Raw genomic sequence first — 20,846 nt, forward strand, 5'->3', positions numbered from 1 at the left:
GGACCGTGCCCTTTCTTCCGCCCCGCCCCTTGGGACCACCTCCATTCCCCCCTGCTGTCCGGTGGCGGCTGTCTGGCCCGGGTCTGGTAGCTGGGCTTACTGAGGCCGCCCTTTCAGGCCTCGGTCTCCGGACCCGCGGAGAGGCCATCTCCCTGCGGTCACAGCAGGGCCTTCTCTGCGCCCAATTCTACTTTTCCAAAGAGAAAAGGCCGGTTGGGATTCCGGGAGTTTCCCGCCAGAGCCGGGTCCTCTGGAGGGAGAGCTGTTTTCAACGAGGAAGTTCAGCTTTCGCTCCCACCTCTCTTCTTCCTTGAAACCTGAATGCTACTTTTCGACTACTGTGTCTCACGTGAACAATTCTCCAACTCTTTTACCCTGTGGTATTTCCCTGGGATGTGATGTCGCTAGAGCCACCACCAGAGAGAAACGTCTGGACCCTTCTACACAGGTTATGAAAACCCCCTTAACTGCCACAGTTCTCTTACCTGGCTCATCGCCTCTTGGTAATTGCCTTGAACCTTTTCTTCGTATACCCTAAATGTGATCTTTCTGGATATGTGCTGGGTTTCCCTAGTCTTGAGCTTGGTGATTTCTGTTTTATCAGGACCTCTACAGTTTTTCTGTTATCTTGTTGGCAATAACTTACTCCTTTATCACTTTTAAGTCACACTTGTAAAATTACTTAGTTCACGTGGCATACTTATTGTATTTGGAGTGAGGGGTGATTCTTGTAAAATTTTGTATAGTCCTTTTATAGGCTATCAACTATTTGATGTAGGGTTTTCGTTGTACTAGGAAGTTCTGGATGGAATAGAACATGTATAAGTATTCTTCGTAAAGATAATTTGTATTCAGGACTCTTGCTGAAAAGTGGATTACTGCCTTTGAGGTTACAGTGATACCTGTATTAATAACCTAAGCCTTTTACTTAAACTACCTGTCCCCCAGTCCCTTTTAAAGAGCTTCATTCCCTGATTTCAGGTAATTATCCATACTGCAAAAGTGGGTAAAGCCTGTCACTCGTCTGATGAATTAAGTCTGGAGAGGGAGTGGGTGAGTTTACAAACAGGTTGTGCCACTTGTGGCTGAGGTGATGTAAGTTTCGTCTTCCACTGACTTCTCTCTCTCCTTCCAGTCATACTAGTTCTGCTGTTTGTGACTAGATCTGGCTTCCTCACCGAGCCTGAAAACTTGTAAAGGGCAAAGGCCAGGGCTTCCTTGTATTTATACCCCAGACCCCACACTTAGTGCATGTGTAAGCAGTTAAACACTGTTCAAGGGTGTAGAATATTAAGGCACTTAAGGTAGTAATTTAACTGGGGGAGAGAGTACACATAAAGAGACTCTGTTGGGGACTGAACAGATGATAAGTGTCAGCCGTGTCATAGGTATAATTGTTTCCAAACCTCAGGTAGAGTCATTCACATGCTTACTTCCACACGTGGTTCTGGATACAGGTAACTTCATTAGTGCTGTAATCATCTCTTCCAAAGCATACAGACTCACAGAGGAAGTCTGGGTTGAAGTAGGAAGTCAACGACTTTGCATTCTATTGCAGGTGGTTTCCATCTTCTTTCACTTGGTGTTCAGCTGCTAACCTGATTCACATTAATAAGCAGCTGCTTAGTAACATTCTGTAAATTATTCTTTTAAAGATTTATTTTTTATTTGTGAGTACAGTATTGCTGTCTTGAGACACACCAGAAGAGGGCATAGAATCCCACTACAGAAGCTTGTGAGCCACCATGTGGTTGCTGGGATTTGAACTCGGGACCTCTGGAAGAGCAGTCAGTGCTCTTAACCACTGAGCCATCTCTCCAGCCCAGCAGTCTGTAAATTAAATGAATGATGGATACTAAGGATGAATTATTAGAATAATTTTTTTGAGACAGGGTTTCTCTGTGTAACTTTAACCAAAGTTATCCTGAAACTCACTCTGTAGACCAGGTTGACAAACTCGAAAGAGATCCGCCTGCCTTTGCCTCCCACATGCTGGGATTAACGATGTGTGTCTCTACCACCACCCAGCAACAAAGATTTTCTTAAAATTAAAAATTGTCATCTGTGCACAAATTTGATGACATCTAAGGCTCTTCTTTTAGGACTCAGGTAGAATCTTGATTTTGTTGTTGTTTTTAAACGTCTTCTTTCGACATTATTGCTAAAGAAGGTACTAGAAGCACACCAAAGAAGCAAGATGTATTTGTAAGAAGATGGTTATGGAGCTTTAACCATTACACAGTGAGCCAGGCTAGGTCACTCAAAGCTAGTTGGAGGTTGTTTGTCAATTGCCTGATGAGTCTTTGAATGAAGATGTTTGAGGGACCTGTAGCTATGCTAAGCCTGAGTGTGCGCTTGCTGAGGGATTCTCGAGTCTTTCCTTTTGACCCATCTGTGTGATTTTATGCAAGTCAGTTAACTTACTGAATTTCTAGCTTGTTTTCACCTACATCTCTAAAATGAAAAAGATATTAACTGGAATTCTTCTGGATACCAGTTTTGTTTTGTTTTGTTTTTTTCCTTTCTTTCTGAGAAAGTGTCTTGATGAATAATCCAAGTGGCCTCAAACTTGGAATCTTCCTATTTCCCAAGTTATAGATACTAGACATTTAAATTGGCATTTTTCTTTTTTTAAAAGGTATGCAGTCACAATTAGAAGTGACTTTGGTTGGTTGGATTTTTTTCCCCATCTTAATCTAGACCCTAAAGAATTCTACCCTAATGCAGGAGGAACAGCTCAGTGGTTAAGAGCTGTGGCTGCTTTTCCAGAAGACCTGGGTTCAGCTCCGTTCTCTCACATGGTAACTCACAGGCATTCACAGTTCCAGTTCCAGGGGATCTGAAGCCCTCTTAACCTCCACAAGCACTGCACACGCACGTGGTGCACACACAAGCACACACACATTTAGGCAAAATGTTCATACACATAAAAAAAAAAAAAAAACCCATTAAGGAGGAAAGGGGAAGAATAGCCTGGGGAAATTCTAGATAGAAGCTTAGAGATGTATTTGATCCTAAGTCTAAGGCTTAAATCTATTGGGGATCTTTCCTGGCAAACCTGGGCTGCTCACTCAGGCAGCCTACCTTCTCACGTACTCTTCCTTATTGTGACTGTTAAGAATGCCTTTTGGCATCACGTAATCTTGAATACCTTGAGGATTCAGAATGGCTGTGGATTTGATAATCAAGTGCTCAGCCTCCTTAAACTACTTTGATAAAGGGGATGTACATGGTTATGCTAATTAAGTAGTTCTACGAAGTTAGGGTTTTAACTACTCTCAACCCTTTTCTGGGGTAATTCATATCTGCAACTTTATTTTTTGCAGTTTTAGTTACAGTCAAGTTTGTTTAGAAAATAGGTGAAAAATTTCAGGCATGGTTGTTGTGATGGTTTATATGTGCTTGGCCCAGGGAGTGGCCCTGCTAGGAGGTGTGGCCTTATTAGAGTAGGTGTGTCACTGAGTGTGGGCTTAAGATCCTAACCCCAGCTGCCTGGAAGTTAGTATTCTGCTCGTAGCCTTCAGATGAAGACGTAGAACTCCCAGTTTCTCCTGCACCATGCCTGCCTGAGTGCTGCCACATTTTTGTCTTGATGATAATAGACTGAACCTCTGAACCTGTAAGCCAGCCCCAATTAAATGTTGTCCTTATAAGACTTGCCTTGGTGTCTGTTCACAGCAGTAAAACCCTAATTAAGACAGAAGTTGGTACCAGGGACTGGAGTATTGCTGTGATAGGCCTGACCATGCTTTTATTTGGAAAAGAGTTGAGACTTGGCACCATTAAGAGAGCCTGTGAGAGGCTGTTGGTGGTGCCTAGTTGCAGTGGAAGATTCCAGTGTATTGGAGATGCCAGTACTTTGGGATGGTCACCAAGTACAGCAGTAGCAGTGTAGTTGATCAACCTGAGTGCTACAGAGGACAGAACTGAAGTGACATCAGCCCTTTGGAGGAGTTTAGAACATCATGTTCATTGAAACAGGAAGATGTAACATTGGAGTTGCCTTGGGGACTCCAAGATGTTCTGAGATGCTGGAGTGGTAGACTATCTGCTGAGGAAAGCTGCTAATGAGTGGAACTAGCCCAGGAGAAAGAAGTTTGTTGTAGTCAACAAAAATGAAAAAGGAGTTGGAAATCTAAAGACCATTTTGACATCAGACATGGAGATGCAGAGTTTGAAGTTTGTCCATATGGTTTTCTGTTTGCCTTGGGGATCACAGTTAAGTGAATGAATGAATCTTAGAAGAAACTTTGAACTTTGGACTTTTAACATTATTGAGACTGCTACAGAATATGGGGTCTTTTGAAGTTGAACTAAATGCATTTTGCATTATGCTATGCTTAGTTATGGCTCCCATAGACTCATGTTTGAAGAAGGCTTTGGGGCCTAGGGAGTTGAATGTGATGGTTTGTATATGCTCAGCTCATGGAGTGGCACTGTTAGAGGGTGTAGCCCTGTTGGAGTAGGTGTGGCTTTGTTAGAGTAGGTGTGTCACTGTGGGTGTGGGCTTTAAGAACCTTCATCCTAGCTGCTTGGAAGCCAGTATTTTGCCAGCAGCCTTCAGATGAAGATGTAGAACTCTCAGCTCCTCCTGACCCATGTCTGTCTAGATGCTTCTATGTTCCTGCCTTGATGATAATGGACTGCACCTCTGGACCTGTGAGCCAGCCCCAGTTACATGTTGTCCTTATAAGACTTGCCTTGGCGTCTGTTCACAGCAGTAAAACCCTGAGACATTTTGTTTTCACTGTTGTTATTCTCTTGTTCTAATTTATGAATTAGATTTTCATATATATGTATGTATGTATGTGTGCATAGGAAATGTGCCTGTGTATATAATTCAGTACCACTTGTAGTTTCAGACATATACCAGAAGCCTTGGAACGTATATCCTACATGAGGGGAACGTCTATGCAGATAAAGCCTTGGTTTAAGCAGGTTTAATTTGGTTTGGTTGATTGGTTTGGCAGTAAGGATTGATTGAATGAAGGACCTTGTACATGCTATACAAGGGAGCTGGATTCCAACCCTTTCCCAGCAGGTTGGTGGATGATGTCATGCTTTGTACAACTGAAAGTATTCCTTGATTTGTACTCAGTACATTTGTGGGATTTTGTTTGTCTACCGTATAAAGTTTGTGGAAGAGAAATCTTAGGATTACAAAGTCTGTCACTTGCTTAGAAAAACGAGTCAGGGTGAGGTAATAGAAAACAAGGTGTATTGGGGAGAATTTCTAGTTGTGATTTCGTCACAGTCACTAACTTGATTTATACGCCATAATTCTGTTTCTGGGGGTTGGCTCACTCAACTTGGTGGTTGCTTTGCTGAAGTGTGATTCTCTGGTTCCCTGTAGCTGCTGTTGAGTGCAGTATAGTTTGCAGCAGTGTTTGGAAGTACCTCAGGTCAATTTGATTGTTTTACTTTCTTTCTCAGCAAGTCAGTTGCCTTCCCCATTTTTCTCCACTAAGGACACACACATGTCACTTCTGTGCAAGTCTCTGTTACAGAATACTTGAGTTAGGTGCTTCACTGTGTAATGTTTATGTTTTGTTTCTCTTATAGGATTTTGTATCTTTGCTACAGTCAGTGATGTGAAAAGACCCGAAATGGGTAAGACAAACTAATTAGTCACTCTGTTCTTTACACAGTGATTAGTTAGGTGGAGAGAAAGGATGCGTTCCCAGTATTTGTTCTGTCCGTGTCCTTGTGCATAGCAATAATATTATAAGATCTTATCCTAATTAAATATACTCAGTATTACTTTTCTTTGGCTAACACCTATTTACAAATCATTTAAGGTCATTTTTTCTTCATTGTATTGGACAAAAGAATGCACACTGCAGTATTTGTTCTGCTTACTATGTATGTTTTCCGAGTGCTGGATACAACATGTGTTTATCATCTCACTGCTTTAGTCCTCCTGCAAGACTACCTAATAGTGTGTACAAGGTACACAGTCAGCAGTGTGCTGACAAGGAGAGTGAGCTACAGGTGAAGAAGCCTGCTCGGGGTCACCCTCTGTCCAGCAGACTTCGGTCCCCTTCTTTAGTACTGTGTTGCACTGTCTCCTGTAGGACAAATGATTTGAGTGAGGTAAAAACATTTTATTTCATGTAGCTAGTGATAATAAAACTTTGCTGTTGGAACATTTCCCACTCTTTCATTTACAGTATTTTGTATCTGTAAAAGGATACAGGAATAGCAGCCAGTTTTGGAATAAGTTGAAGTGGCTAAACAGGAAGACTATAACATTCATGGTTCTATTTAGTTGCCATTAGCAACTGTTTACATTTTTGCCCCCACTGCCCCCCACAGTGTACTCTGTCCCTCTCCTCATTGTTTCCCTTTTCTCAATGCGTTGTCAGTGTAAGTCACTGCGTCCTCTTCACCTCATCTGTTGCTGTTTTAGCACATTTATGGTAAAAAGTTTCCAAGAGTCTGCCGTGGTACTGTAGTCACTGAAGTGACTCTAAGAGCAATACGAGTACATTTTTTTATTCTTATAAAAATCCAATGAATTAGGGTGTTTTGTTTTTAAGAATGATTGGTATTTGGGAGAGGGTGCACACACATGTATGTGCAGGTATGCTTGCATGTGGGAATGTGTGTACAGGCCTGAAGAAGATTTTGAATATCTAGTCTGCCTTATTAGTTTAAGACAGTGACTTCCACTGAACGGGAAGATTTACTGGTTTTGCCAGGTTAGCAGTCTGGTCAGCAAGCTTGGTCAGCAAGCTCCCAGGATCTACCTGTTTCTGCTCCATAGTGCTGGGGTTACCAGCAAACACAGCCATGTCCAGCTCTTTATACGGGTGCTGCAGATGCAGATTGAGGTTCTCATACTTGTACAACAAGCGCTTCTATCCATTGAGCCAGCTCCCAAGCTCCTGGGTTAAACTTTAAAGCACCTTTGTGAACTGTCTCTGCATGGTGGTATAACTCTCCTTCCCTTCGCTAAGTGTCAGGCTTCTGTGCTGTCCATGCTAATTCCAAACTCATGGGTCAGATGACCAGAATTCTACCTTTGCTTTTCCAGTAGCTGCCTCTTCTAGAACATCTTAATTATTTTAATATTAAATTTCTTGTACATAAGGCATTAAAAGTTCTCTTTGGGGGAAATTTCATTATTTTAAAAACAAACTATAAATCAGGCTGTCTTTTTAATTCTTGTGTAGGTTTTGAGCTGCTTGTTAGATGATGCTAAATGGACCAGTGTCTTCACATGCTGTGAAGGAGGGGTTTTGTTTGTCTATATAATTCTTTGATAGCAAGTTTTTAGGTGAAAAGATTGTCTCACAGGAAGGTTGTTGAAGGACTGTGTGTCTTGCTCTAATGTGGACTCTTTCTGTAGATTACACTGCTGATGGGGTCAAGATGGATGCTGGGGAGGTGACCTTTGTGAACCACAGCTCCACCTTCAGAACCCACCTCCTGCCACACTCAGGCTTCCCAGAGGACCAGCTTTCATTTTCTGACCAGCAGGTGAGAATCATTCTTTAATTAAATAATCATTTTCCTCGTTATAAATATTCTGAGACAGTTTGAATACCACACTAAAAACTCCAAGGATGTGAACTTTTTACAATTAATAATTTTAGTGTTAGATTTCTGCTTGAATTAAGAAAATGAATTAAGAATATTTCTGTTGGGCTGGAGAGATGGCTCAGTGGTTAGGAGCACTGACTGCTCTCCCAGAGGTCCCAAGTTCAATTCCCAGCAACCACATGGTGGCTCACAACCATCTGTAATGGGATCTGATGTTCTCTTCTGGTATATCTGAAGACAGCTGCAGTGGATTCACATATATAAAATAAATAAATCTTAAAAAAAGAAAAAGAATAGTTTTGTTTTTCAAGTCAGAGTTTCTCTGCGTAGCTCTGGCTGTCCTAAAACTAGCTCTGTAGAGCAGGCTGGCCTTGAATTCAGAGATCCACCTGGCTCCACCTCCTGAGTGCTGGGATTAGATGTGTACCACCACTGCCAGGCAGGAATAGTATTTGTTAGAAGGTCTTCATTGTTACTCTGAATTTTCTACTCTGAAAATTCTACTCTGAATTTTAAAAGATCTCTGTTCTTTTAAACTGGATACTAAGCATAGCCTGGGGGAGAGGAGTGAATGTACATCCGTTCTAAGTTTGCTGAGACATAATTTGTAAAGGCTCAGAATGCAGTATGGGCATTGCTTGAGAGCCGCGGACGATGCCGAATCGGAGCATCTACCTCGGGAACAGAAGCCGTATGGTAAAAGCATCCCTTCTGCCACACATGATGGCCTTGATTTGATCCCTGAGATCCAAATAGCAGAAGGAAAGAACGGACTCCTTCAAGTTGTCCTCTGACCTCCTTGCTTATGCCATGGGGGGGGGGGGCAATAATGCATTCCTTTTTGTAATTAAGACAAAGAAAGTACTCTTCCTCAGTAGGAAAACCATTGGTAGTTTGAATGAGAGAATTTGTTGTAGCAGGTCGGACTCTCATCATCCCCCCTCCCCCTTTTCGGTCCTAAGGTGTCACAGAAATGCTTACAGCTTGTACTTGGACTAAGACTACAATAGCACTCCCCTTGAGAATTACTCTGAAGTTCTCAGAAGCAAAACCAAATTGACTTTCTCAACTTCTGTAACCTCTTACAACTCATCGTCTGAGAGAATGTAGTGAATGTAGCTCTACCATCCAGTGAACATGCTTTTCATTGTAGAGCAGATCATTGTTTTCCAACTTTTTCCTTAAATCCCAGTAATTTTCTCAAATTATCTTTATTTTGTTAGTATGCAGCTTATTTATAATATAACAGATATTTACATATTATATTGAGTTGCAAAGTTTATTGTAGTCCTGTTTAGTAATGTTTTTCTTAATGTAAACTTAATCTCTTTAATTGTAATAAATGTTTTAAGAAACAATCTTCTGTTTTTAGATCCTACCTTTCAGGCAGGGGACTTTAGACAGAGCTTTCACGTGTTCTACAAGAAGTGCAGCCTACAGCCCAGACTATCACTCAGGTATGGCTCATTACTTGTATTCAGTCATTGCATGCCCCTCACATTTCTTCATAGCAGATATTTTGTGCTTACCATTTCTAAAAGTGAAAACATTATCAGGTATTGGGACATGGCTCGGTGCTAGAGCACTTACCTCTTGTGCTCAGAGCCCTGGGTTTCCTCCTTATACTGTTAAAAACAAAGTTGAAAACATTGTCAAAAGCAACATGACATTTTTCCATTAAAACATCGTTTTAATAAGGTGTTTGTGTGTACTTGGTTACCATAATAGTTTGGATTTAATGTCAATCAAATACTAATCCTTGAGTGGGAGAGTTGTTTTGGACTCTATTCTCCTTGTCTACCAATCCATTTTAATAGCTTTGCTTTGTTTTTGCTTCTGTTTTGTTATATGCATGTAATACAAAGGATATTTGTTTTGTATTGATTTAAACCACACAGCTAACTTATTTCTGTTTTTGTAACAATGAAACCAGAAAGTTTACTTCTGCCCAAGTCTGTTTCTCCTTCAGGGCAGGAAGTATTAACTACATGTTTCTGTGTAGCGCCTGCCACAGCCATATGCTTTTGTATTCAAGGATTTTACTATTCAACCTGTAATCCATGACAGAAGTCAGCGTTCTCTAAGTGACTCCTATCCCTGGCTGGCTGGCCTCCTTATCTAACCCCTTCCCACGGTGTAGACTTCTGACAGTGTTCTGCCTGTCTAACTTGGAGAACTAAGACTGTTAATTCGTCTGTCTCTGAGCCGTATGACTCAGGAAGACTGCAGTGACCTTCCAGGTCTTTCCACTCAGCATCACTTAAAATCTCATTGCCACAAATATGGGAGTAAAAGGTACACTGTAGAGCCTGCCTATATGAGAGATGGTTTTATAAGGAAAAGTTTATGATAAATATGAAATAAATATGCACATAATAATCATTATTATTTGGCTTCCTCAGGCTTCATTGTCAGCAAGATGAGATCTCCTCCCCTAAAAAGACGTTAGTATGATGTTCTTTTAGATGTATGTTATATTTAAGTGTGCATTATTTAGGTGGGCGGTACTATTCTCTGGGCACTAGATTTCCTCTCAGGATGGACAGTGGCCTCTACATAGTATGTGTCAATAATTTCAATGGTAAAAGAACCGAGAAAGTAGCTCTTTAGTCATTATTGAAAAGGCCTTTTGGTAGCAAAAAAATCTGGTGTGATAATTCATAATCAAATCTCAAAAAAAGATGATTATGGAATCCATAAAATCAAATTATTAATATTTCCATTTGAACATGCTGTGTTTGCTTGTTATTTCACATGCTAGTTCACCATTGGATAGAAACATTCCGTTGTGTTTCAAATGATTGCTTTATAATAAACAGTTGTATAGAAAATTAGTCCTAAATCCCCTTGACTAAAATCCAAATATTACTTAATTCCATTCTCTTTGGCCTCTTGTGATTTTTATTTCTCTCTCTATTCATACACATTATATAATTTAACACATAAAATCCTTGTAACTTAAAGTTTGCATTTTTTGTTTTCTTTCAGTCCACAAGTTCTACCTTATTTACTTTTTTCTGTTAATTTTTAATCTGTGGCATTGTCATGCACAGCCGTAGTCCCGTACATGTAGTTTCAAACTCCACAAAGCTCTAAAAACCTGCTTTTTTAGATTTGACATTAAAAGCAGTGTGAGCTAATGTGGAGAAGTTTCTGTTTAACAGCACTTCTCCCTGTAAATGTAAGTGCATAGCTGTTCTGCTGCATGTATGTTTGTGATAAAGTGCTGATCCAGATGGCACTGGCCAGTGCTGTGCAGAGTGGCAGGTTATCCAGAATCCCTGGTCCGTGACCCCATCCGTGTGAGTTGTGCCTTAGTTTGTGTCACCGTTGTGTTTCCTAGGGCTTAAGTCCACCACACCCTTGTTACTTGTTAACAATACCTCTTAAAAGCATTCATAGTGTTTCTCTTAATTTTAATTGAACCGTAATTCTGACAAAGCTATATTTGAGATCACCAGATCCTCATGTTCTTGCATGTGGCAACCTTTGACCCGGTTCTTGTCCTTCTAATTGGTCACAAGTCGTTGAGTTACACTTTTCCTGTTTGTCATCATACTACAGGTTGATCCTCAGACCAAAAATTTTTCACTAAAGTTTATCTCCCACTTGGAATTTATGACCCTTTTAAGAAAATAAAAATATTTTGTAATAGTTTTGTATCCATGGGAAAAGCAGCAGTGACTAGTGACACGGTGCTGATGATAGAGTGCCACACTGTCCGTCACACTCATCCTCTGTGTGCAATCTACCGCTTGAAACAGGACTCGGGTCTGTCTGTTTAGCTCAGCGCTTCTCAACCTTCCTAACTCCGTGACCCTTTAGTACCGTCCCGCAGGTTGTAGTGAGCCCAACTATAAGATTAGTTTTGTTGTTTTTGCTACTGCTATGAATTGTAACTATCTGATACATAGAATATTTGATATGCTACCCCTGTGAAAGGGTCCTTTGACCCTCCGAAAGGGGTCCTAACCCACAGGTTGAGAACTAGATGATTCATTTCATCTAGTTATTGATTACTCAAGTTTATGGCATGCCATAGACTTGACAAACAGGATTTTACATCTACTGTGCATATACAGGGCCCACGGTTTGGTCCCCAGCACCAAACCAAACAAAGGCACTTCTTACATGTACTGTAGAGCCGTTTTCCTGTTCCATACCTACTCCAATTCATTGCAGACTCTGCACATTTCTGTCTCTGCTATTTGCTTTGACCTTGAGCCTGTCCTGCTGATGGAGCTAGGGGTGGGTCTCCTGGTATCTGCCACAGTCTTCTAATCAGGGCACTGCTGCTGTTTGCTGCTGCTTTGCTATACTCTTGTCTTCCAAGAGGAAATGAAAGTAGGAAATTCAGATTGTAGAATCTATTGGACCTATCTCTGAATAACACCATCTAAAACTCTGAGTCTGCTCAAGATTAAACTATTGAAAGGAAGTTACTTCTGAATTGTGTACAAAGCATTAATACAGCACTTTCCTTTAATAGCCAACCCTATGAAGACATATAAAGTGTTTTTAATCCTGAAGAGCAACAAAAAAAGTAGATTGAAATGAAAAGAATTTTCTAGTGCTTTAAATTTATCAATATCTTTTGAAATATGTTAATTAGGTTATTAAGCTAACATGTAGTAGATAAAGTTTGTTTAGTGTGCTGTTACTACAGAAACTAATCAATCCCAATATTAAGAGGAGAAATAATGGGTTACTTTCACAGTGAATGATTATCTGACACATTATTCTTTAATTTTTAGAAGGAGCTCAAGGGGAGGTGAGCAAAGAGCCTCTAAATAGTGGGAGCATACTGTTGTTTTTAATAGTTTATTATGCCCGTAAAAGTACTGCCTGTTTCTGCAGAAAACTTGCAAAGAAAAGCACTCAGTCATTTCACCTTTAGAACATAACCACAAGTCCATTCTAGTTTTGCATGCATGTATGAGCACATGATAAGTTGCCTTGATTCTGGCTTTGTAACTCTGATTTCTTAGAGATGACAAAATAGAAGGTTAAATTTTCCTGATAACAGAAGATTTGCAGCCTCTTATTTTTTTTTTTTTAAGATTTGTTTGTTTGTTTATGTATAAGTACACTGTAGCTGTCTTCAGACACACCAGAAGAGGGCATCAGATCCCATTACAGATGGTTGTGATCCACCATGTGGTTGCTGGGAATTGAACTCAGGACCTCTGGAAGAACAGTCAGTGCTCTAACCACTGAGCATCTCTCCAGCTCTTGCAGCCTCTTATTAGTCCCTTACTCCAAGCAATTAGAGTATTACTCAATGATGTCATTGACTGGGGATAGAACCACCTGACTGAGACAATGCGTTCCCCTAGCACTATAAAGCTGAAGGCTCACTCTGATGCTCTAGGAAGGCTGTTCTGACATACCCTGATCTCAGATTTCACATCTGTCAGGGTGATTTGTATTTTTAACAGATCCCCTCCATACGTTTTTAGTTAGATCATTTAGCAAGCAGTGTGAAAGCCACTTATTTCTGCTGTTACAGCTTTGCATTTAGCAACTATTGTTTCTGGGTTTCTTACTGAGACTTTTGTTCAGTAGCTTTGTGTATCTGTCCTTAGAGTATCGATGATCATGCATGCTCAGACCACGTTTACTATAGAGGAAGAAAGTTCTGATTCACTTTGAAAATGAATTTACTTACTTTGTCAGCATAAGTTCCTGCACTGACTAGTGAATCATTTGATACTAACAGTACTATGGATTGCTTCTCCCCCTTATGTTGACACCAAGTTCTGTTTCATGGTTTACTTAAGGAGCCTTCTTTTTGAAGGCTGTTTTATTTGGATAGAGTACTAAAAGACAAACAGGTGTATGTGTGCACATGCTTGTGTGTGTGTGTGTGTGTGTGTGTGTGTGTGTGTGTGTGTGTTGAGACAATCTTACTATAGCCAAAGCTGGCCTTAAACTCATGATTGCCCTGCCTCAGCTTCTCAAGTCCTGGTATTACAGGTGTATATCACCATACCCAAGCTAAATACTTTAAATAACATAAATGCATATTATTATGCAAAAGTCCTATGTTAAATGTTCTTTGAAAGGAGAGCTTCAGAATATTGTTAGTATAAGACAAATTCTGGGAATAGAGAATTATTACTTTTACTTTTTTTTTGCTAATGCTCCATAGAATTCAGTAGCCTAATGTCTGAAGTTATTTTTTGGGAGCTGGTTTAACTTATCTGGTCCTCCTGATAGAGAAAGGAAGACATAGAAATTATTCTACTCCTAGCTGAAACTTCAGGAGGTTCTTGTCATTCCAACTTATAATCTAGAGTTCATAAGGTTAAAATACTAAATAATCCTCAGTCTGACTGTAGTAGCAACCACTGGATTATTGATGATATATGTAATGATTGTGGTGTTAAGAAACTGACGGTTGCACTAGAACCAGAGGTCTGCAGTGGGTCGTTCCTGCCATAAGCCAGCCAGTGTGAGCAGCAGTTAGATTTTCTGTACTCTTTGAGAGACTCCCTGAGTCTGGAACATGTTAATTACAAGGAAGTAACACCAGCTGCTTATTAAGCAATAACTGTTGTTCATTTGAATTACAATCTCCTTGGCCCTCCACTTGCTTTCTTACTGGTCTGGCCTACCTTCTTTCAGGCCCAGGCCTGGGAGTGCTTGCAAGATATAGTTGGGGTAAAATGTTGACTTTTGGTGGACACCACGGAGTCACATTGATGCAGATAAGGCACATGGCTGTGGCAGGATTCAGCTCCTTCATCAATTTTCAGGTTAGTATGGCTGAATCGATTATAGTTTGTAGAAGTTCCCTTACTGCAGATTTATTGGCAGTTGAGACTGGGATCTTTTCCATGAGAGGCATGGTGGTATGCTACGTTACTTTGGAATGCAATGATGGAACATGGCTGCAGTCATTAAAAAGGCCTAGATCTAGTTATTCGTTCGACTTATTGAAATGTTTATTTTCTTTTAGATAACCCTTCCTCAGACAGTTTCCTTGGCTCAGGTGACATGAGAACCTTTGGTCAAAGTGCAAATGGACAATGGAGAAATTCCACTCCAGCGTCAGGCTCAGCATTACAAAAACCAAGAAATAGCCGAAGTCTTTACCTCGAAACCCGGAAGACCTCAAGGTTAGTTTTTGGTCTACCTAGTTCTCCAACCCTTCCTCGGATACTAGGGAAATGGCTATAAGAGAGATGTCACAGTAGAATTCTCAGTGAGAGTACCAGTTTAGGGCTTTAAACCATAATAATGTATACAAGTTATTTCCTTTGTGCTGAATTTGGGTGATAGCAGAATCTTCTAAGTGATAAGGCGAGACTTGCGAAAGGAACCCGGACAGCATGTGAGTGTTTTAGGACTTAGTGTAATGTTCAGGCAGCCAGGACAAGTCTGACAGGGAAAAGGAGGTTGATCTCTGCAACTGCAGTGCCAAAGAACTTAGCACAGTTTCTAAATTTTTATTTTATTTCATTTTATTCAGTTTATTTCGTGTGCATTGGTGTTTTGTCTATATGCACATCTGCATGAAGATGTCGTGTCCTCTGGAACTGGGGTTACAGACAGTTGTGAGCTGCCATGTGGGTGCTGGGAATCCAGCCCTGGGCACTCTGGAAGAGCAGGTGGGGATTAACTGTGAGCCACCTCCAGCTCCAAACTCAGCCGTTTTAGTCTTTCACATGACCTTCCGTACACAGCGCTGTCTAACCACTCAGTTAGAGCCAAGCATCCTATGACTTAGAAAGTAGAGTTGTGAGTACTTTGTCCCAGTTCATGAGCCCCTCCTACCTTGCCATATTTATAAACTGGTTATCAAAGACAAATATCTCAGAAATACTGCATTATTTTTAAAGTTTTGACAGTGTTGGGAAGTCAAACCCAGAGAATTGGGCCCACTAGGCAAATACTCTACCACTGGGTTATCACCGGCCTGTCAGAATAGTTTTTATTTTTTTATATTTTGAGATGAGTTTTCATTTAGCCCAGCTTGGATCAAACTTCATATGTAGCCAAGGATGACATTGAGCTTCTGATCCTCCTGCCTCTGACACCCAGGTCCTGAGGGCTAGGGGTTCAGAGACAGGGCTGGTTGGTTAGCTGTGACTTGATGTAGAGTTGCCCTTTGGATTAGATAGGTTACATCTTCATGGTATCATTGCTTTAGTCTTCATTTCCTGTGCTTTTTGTAAGTTAGTTTTCTGACTCAAAGAAATAATGATATTGTGTTATATCACACTAGAAAACAAATGCTGTCTTATTCTGGTTCTTCCATGATTAGTGATGGTAGATTGACTCTGGACAAGAGAATTTAGAGTCTGGTCCTCGATTGTACATTAGAGCTGTCCCTTTCTGATTTGAATATAATCTGAGTGTGGTTACTTTGGCTTTATATAAGTGAACAGTTTCACTGAATCTAATTCCTTAATGATTATTGATTTCAATTGGTAATCCTTATCTAATGATTCTTAAAGTTAATGAAACTGTTTTAGTTGGCATTCTGGTTTTCTCTTAAGATTAGGCTGTTTGATGACCCTGAAATGCATAGTCTGTTGTGGGAGTAGTAGGACAAATGATTATTTCTTTTTAAAATTAGTTTTTAAAGTAGGTTTGTGTTACTGTTTTTTTAATGGCTACTTATAGTTTAATTATCATGATGAATTCAGTATGATTTTTTTTTATTTTTTATGTATATGAGTACACTGTTGCTCTCTTCAGACAAACCAGAAGAGGGAATTGGATCCGATTACAGATGGTTGTGAGCCACCATGTGGTTGCTGGGAATTGAACTCAGAACCTCTGGAAGAGCAGCCAGTGCTCTTAACCGTTGAGCCATCTCTCCAGCCCCTGTATTTTGGTTATTTAGTTTAGGTCATCTCATTTAGATTAGCTGAGTTCATTGAGTCTAGCTGAGACCGCTATGCAACTATTTTGAGTCCTTGGGGAAATGCAAGAAAAAGAACAGTTCACTTTGGTCAGAGTATGGACCTGAGGCTTGCAGGTAAAGGCAGATGGAAAGCTTCATATGAGGATGGAGAAGCTTCAAACCAGTAACTATGAGTGCACAAGGGTATTTTTCTTGTCAGTTTTCCCACTAGAAAGGGCACAGATAGCAAGGTCCATCTCGTGCTGTGCAGCGGGTGGATCACAGAGCGTGCTGTGCACCCTGGCAGAAAGCCTTCTGGTTCTTCTTCCTGAAGGAGAACCCTCTGTTGGTCCTGGAGGAAATTTAACTTCACTGTAAAGGTTTTATAGAGTTCAGCTTTATCCACCTTTACATGTTTAATTCCTTCCAAAGAGCTTTAGGGTCAGGGCTGTGGGATAGAAATGTGAAGCAGTGACAGAAAATCTGTGTGGTTATCATGCCACTGCTCCTAGTTCTCCAGCAAAGAGTAACCTGGTCTGTTCTCTCTCATGCCATACTGCTAACTGGTTCTTGAGAAAAGAAATTCTAGATTGTGAATCCAAGGAAAAACAGTTTTGGTTATTTGCTAGATAGATGATTTAGGAGTCTACGGTCTTTTGAGAGGTAGAACCTGACTTAAAACCCGTGTTGTGTATTTCCACAAATGCGCTGCTGTCATTCAGCTGTTTTTCTTTCTATGTGCATTGCTGTGTTGCCTGTGTGTATGTCTATGTGACTAGAATTACAGACAGTTGAGCTGCCATGTGTGTAGCTAGTCTTTACTATTTTGTGGGGTCTTTTTTCCCACCTTTTATCTGTCACCTCGGCAACCTTGTTTCTCCCCTGTCACTAGCTGGGAGAGGAAGAAGGATGGAGGGGGAGAGAGAAATAGAGATTTTTTTAATCTAATTTCTTTCGTTTTGTTTATTCTTGGAGCACGACTACTAACAAACCACACCCACCACCCACACCCACGAACAATCAACAGCACACTCCGCCTCTTGGGACCCTAGCATTTATATACGCTCTGAAAAGCTTCCAGAACTCCAAACATCAAACAATTGTAGAAACTATCTGCAGTTGGCAAAACCATGTCTCTGCTAGAGCAGGAGGCAAATCATAGTCAGCTGCTGCGAAGCAAGATTTAAAACAAAGCGGTTTCTTATGTTTGTGTTTTTTTAAAGGAACTGAACTTCCAGAAATGTCACTGCACCTGTGGGCACTAGGAATTGAACCTGGGTTCCCTCAAGAACAGCCAGTGCTCCTCACCACTGAGCCACCCCCCCCCCCCAGCTCTGCTTTTGTTATTTCTGAAAAGTAGAAGTAAAAATAATCAGTAGCTTTATTTTAACTTTTCTTACAAACTTTTTTTAGTGGATTATCAAACACCTTTGTGGGAAAGTCCAACCACCACTGCCACGTGTCTGCGTATGAAAAGTCATTTCCCATTAAGCCTGTCTCAAGTCCATCCTGGAGTGGGTCGTGTCGTCGGAGTCTTTTGAGTCCCAAGAAAACTCAGAGGCGACATTTCAGCACAGCAGAAGAGGTAAGGAGACGCTGCAGCCGGAGCCGGTGGGTCATCTCTCCCTGTGTGCTCTTAAACCACTGGACTTTCCTCATCCACTCTGGTTTCTCCCCACAATCACTCTTTCCAAAGTTTTGTTCCAATTTCCAAAATGTTGGGAAAACATTAGTTTTCCTACTGCCTTCTGTTCCTGTTGTTTCACAAACTTTCTGTACCATTTTTTTCATAGTAAAACTGAACTTGTTTTATTAAATTTGATTTATTAGAACATCTACTCTCACTAGGAACAGTTTTCATCAATTATAAAAACAAAATATAAAATAAAAAGAAATTAAATTTTTAGAAAGCTCACTAAGAAAAGGTGAAAAGCAGAAAGATCCTAAGCAGAGCAAGGGAAAACTTTCTCACGCTCTTCTCTTTGGCGCAATAAACTTCTGTTGAACCAGGATAAGAGAATAGCACTCACTGAAGGAAAAACTTTTACATAAGCCAATACGCATAAACTCACATAAATTTATGTATAGATTCATGCATGCTTATTTACACATTTCCATTCAAACCAGTTGGGCCCAGCTTGCATACATTCTCACAATTACATACTTAACACACGCACATCCATACTTACATATGCATTTGGAGCAAAAGACCAAGCACCAGTGCAGAGAGAACTCACTCATTCTGGATGAAAGATCTTTATTGCATAGAGAAAGAAAAAGCTTCTACTCTTCTAACGCAAAATGAATTAAACGCAAGTTTGTAAGAAGAAAGCCATGTTCCTTTTAGTAAGACTAAGCCTGCTGCCTGTCCCATGGTAAGCGGAGGCCTGCCTGCTCCCTTTGCTCTCTCTTAAATTCTGTTCAGATCTGACTAGAAAGTGTTCTGTCTAAAACGTTCTCCTTAGCTCTAGTCTGTGTCTGGTTTTTTGGGGGGAGGGTAGTAGCATGCTGGTTGTGTTCATATGGCTTTAGTGTAATTTTACAATAGAGGTTATACTACTATAGAACAGCTATTTTAGCCCAGAATTATTTTATTTAGTATATTTTATGCTCACATATGAATTTTAGGTCAGTTGGTTGGTTTGTCCTTTCTCTCTTTAATTTTTTGAAACATGGTCTTATAGAACTTAGGCTGTGTAGCCAAAGATGGCCTTGAACTCCTGGTTTTCTGGCCTGCACATCCAAGGGCTGGAATTATAGGTATGTGCCTGGTTTTCTGTCTCTGTGAAGAATAGCAGTGGAATTTTGATGATGTTTTCATTGATTCTATAGATCACTTTCAGTAAAAGTTAACTTCACAATAGTCATTCTGCTGACCCACAAACATGGGTGTTCTTGCTGTTTTGTGTGTCTTCACTCTCTTCAGTGTTTTATAGTTTTCACTGAGGGAATCTTTGACCTGCTTGGTTAGACTCATCCCTCCATGGTCTCTGCGCTTGTCCTGCCCTAGCTGCTCTATTTGTGAATTTGAGCTACTGTGGATTGAATTGTTTTCTGAAGTTGTTTTCCTTTTTTTTGTTCTGTTTTGGTTTTGCTTTTTGTTGTCTCCACTTTTCAGTTTATTGCATGAAGGAATTAGCAGATTAAAGCTGGAGAGACACTCAGCCTTTAAAGGCCAGGCTCACAACAAAAGTATAAGAGCAGGCCCCAGAGGGTTACAGCTTACAAGCTGTGAGGGTATATTCTTGTAACAGGGACAGAAGGGAAATTCTACTCCTTGCAAGGAAATCCTCAATTAAACTTGAGAGAGCAGCAGCTTAGATCCTAGAGCCTTCATCTGATCATCCTCAATCAGAGTCTTTCAGGAACTGGAATATGTTGTGCTGGTCAACCTGAATTACTTCTCCATGCTACAGTGCCAACACAGGCAAATTAGTCTCTTTACCCCCGGACCGTGCGGGGTCCTCCTGCTGTTTCTCTGTTGAATTCTAAGGAAGCAGGTCCTCACCCTTCCCAGCATCCACAAGCCTCATAGCAGATGTGCTGGGTTTTGGGAGAGGCTGCTTAGGGAAATGAGTGTTTAGTTCGTATTCTGCTCCTTTGTTGAAAGTACTACCAAGCCTCAAAGTCTTTTGATGGAGTTTTTCTGGTCTTTTAAGTATAGGCTTCTATTATCAGCAAGTGGGGGTGATTTGGTTACTTCCTTTTTTCCTATTTGTAATGCTTTTTTCTTTTCTTTTTCTTGCCTTACTGTTCTGGCTAGAAATCAGTAAGAATGACAGCCCTTGTTTTGTTTCTGATTTTTGAAAAAATACCTTTAGTTTTCCCCCATTCAGCATATCCCATAAAAACCTATTTTGTATTCTTATTTTAACTTTTTATTGATTCTTTGTAGACCTCACATTATGTACCCCAGCCCTCATCTTCCCGCCCCTCATACCTGTCTTGTGCACTTGCTGCCTCCCCACCCTACTTTCAAGGCAAAGTGCTGTATCCAGTGAGGGACATGGCCAGTTCTCCCTTCTGCCAACAATAAGGGAGGGGGGAGGAGAGGAGGGCCTATCTCCCTCATCTGCACACTGCCTAGCAGACACGAGGCAGGGCTGGCTCTTGTCACTCACACCCTTGGGACCAGCTCAGCTGCAACCCACACAGGCAGCTGGCTGTGGGTGGAGTCAGCTCTCCTGCTCTCATTCCTCTAGGGCCAGCTCTCCTGTGATGCCCAGGTGAGGAACGGGGCAAGCTCTGCACATCCCTCAGGCATGAACATGTCCCCAGTGGCAGCCCAGACCAGGGACATCTGCCTAGCCTTTGGTGGTAACAGACCTCTGTTGCTGCAGGGCTACCAACCCAGACATGGCCCCCGGTGTCAGCACAGGCCAGGAACTCACCCACCTCGGTCATAGGTAGCACCAGCTACTCACATCAGGCTGCTTCTCGCTGCCCT

At 41.0% G+C, this 20,846-nt stretch overlaps 1 protein-coding gene across 1 annotated transcript in view; it reads left to right on the forward strand.

Moving 5' to 3' along the window:
* Positions 1–8,199: 8,199 nt before the first annotated feature.
* The window catches only part of SENP1 (SUMO specific peptidase 1), a gene marked incomplete at its 5' end in the record, with an annotated part of 39,943 nt that continues 27,296 nt past the window's right edge, over positions 8,200–20,846 (forward strand). The window contains 3 exons of the mRNA XM_080939468.1: positions 8,200–8,236; positions 14,507–14,666; positions 17,813–17,984. Coding sequence (XP_080795594.1) covers positions 8,200–8,236; positions 14,507–14,666; positions 17,813–17,984 — 369 coding nt within the window. The remainder of the gene's footprint in view (positions 8,237–14,506; positions 14,667–17,812; positions 17,985–20,846) is intronic.

Source organism: Micromys minutus (genome assembly GCF_963924665.1).
Source record: "Micromys minutus genome assembly, chromosome: 27".
NCBI classification, from domain to species: Eukaryota; Metazoa; Chordata; class Mammalia; order Rodentia; family Muridae; genus Micromys; species Micromys minutus.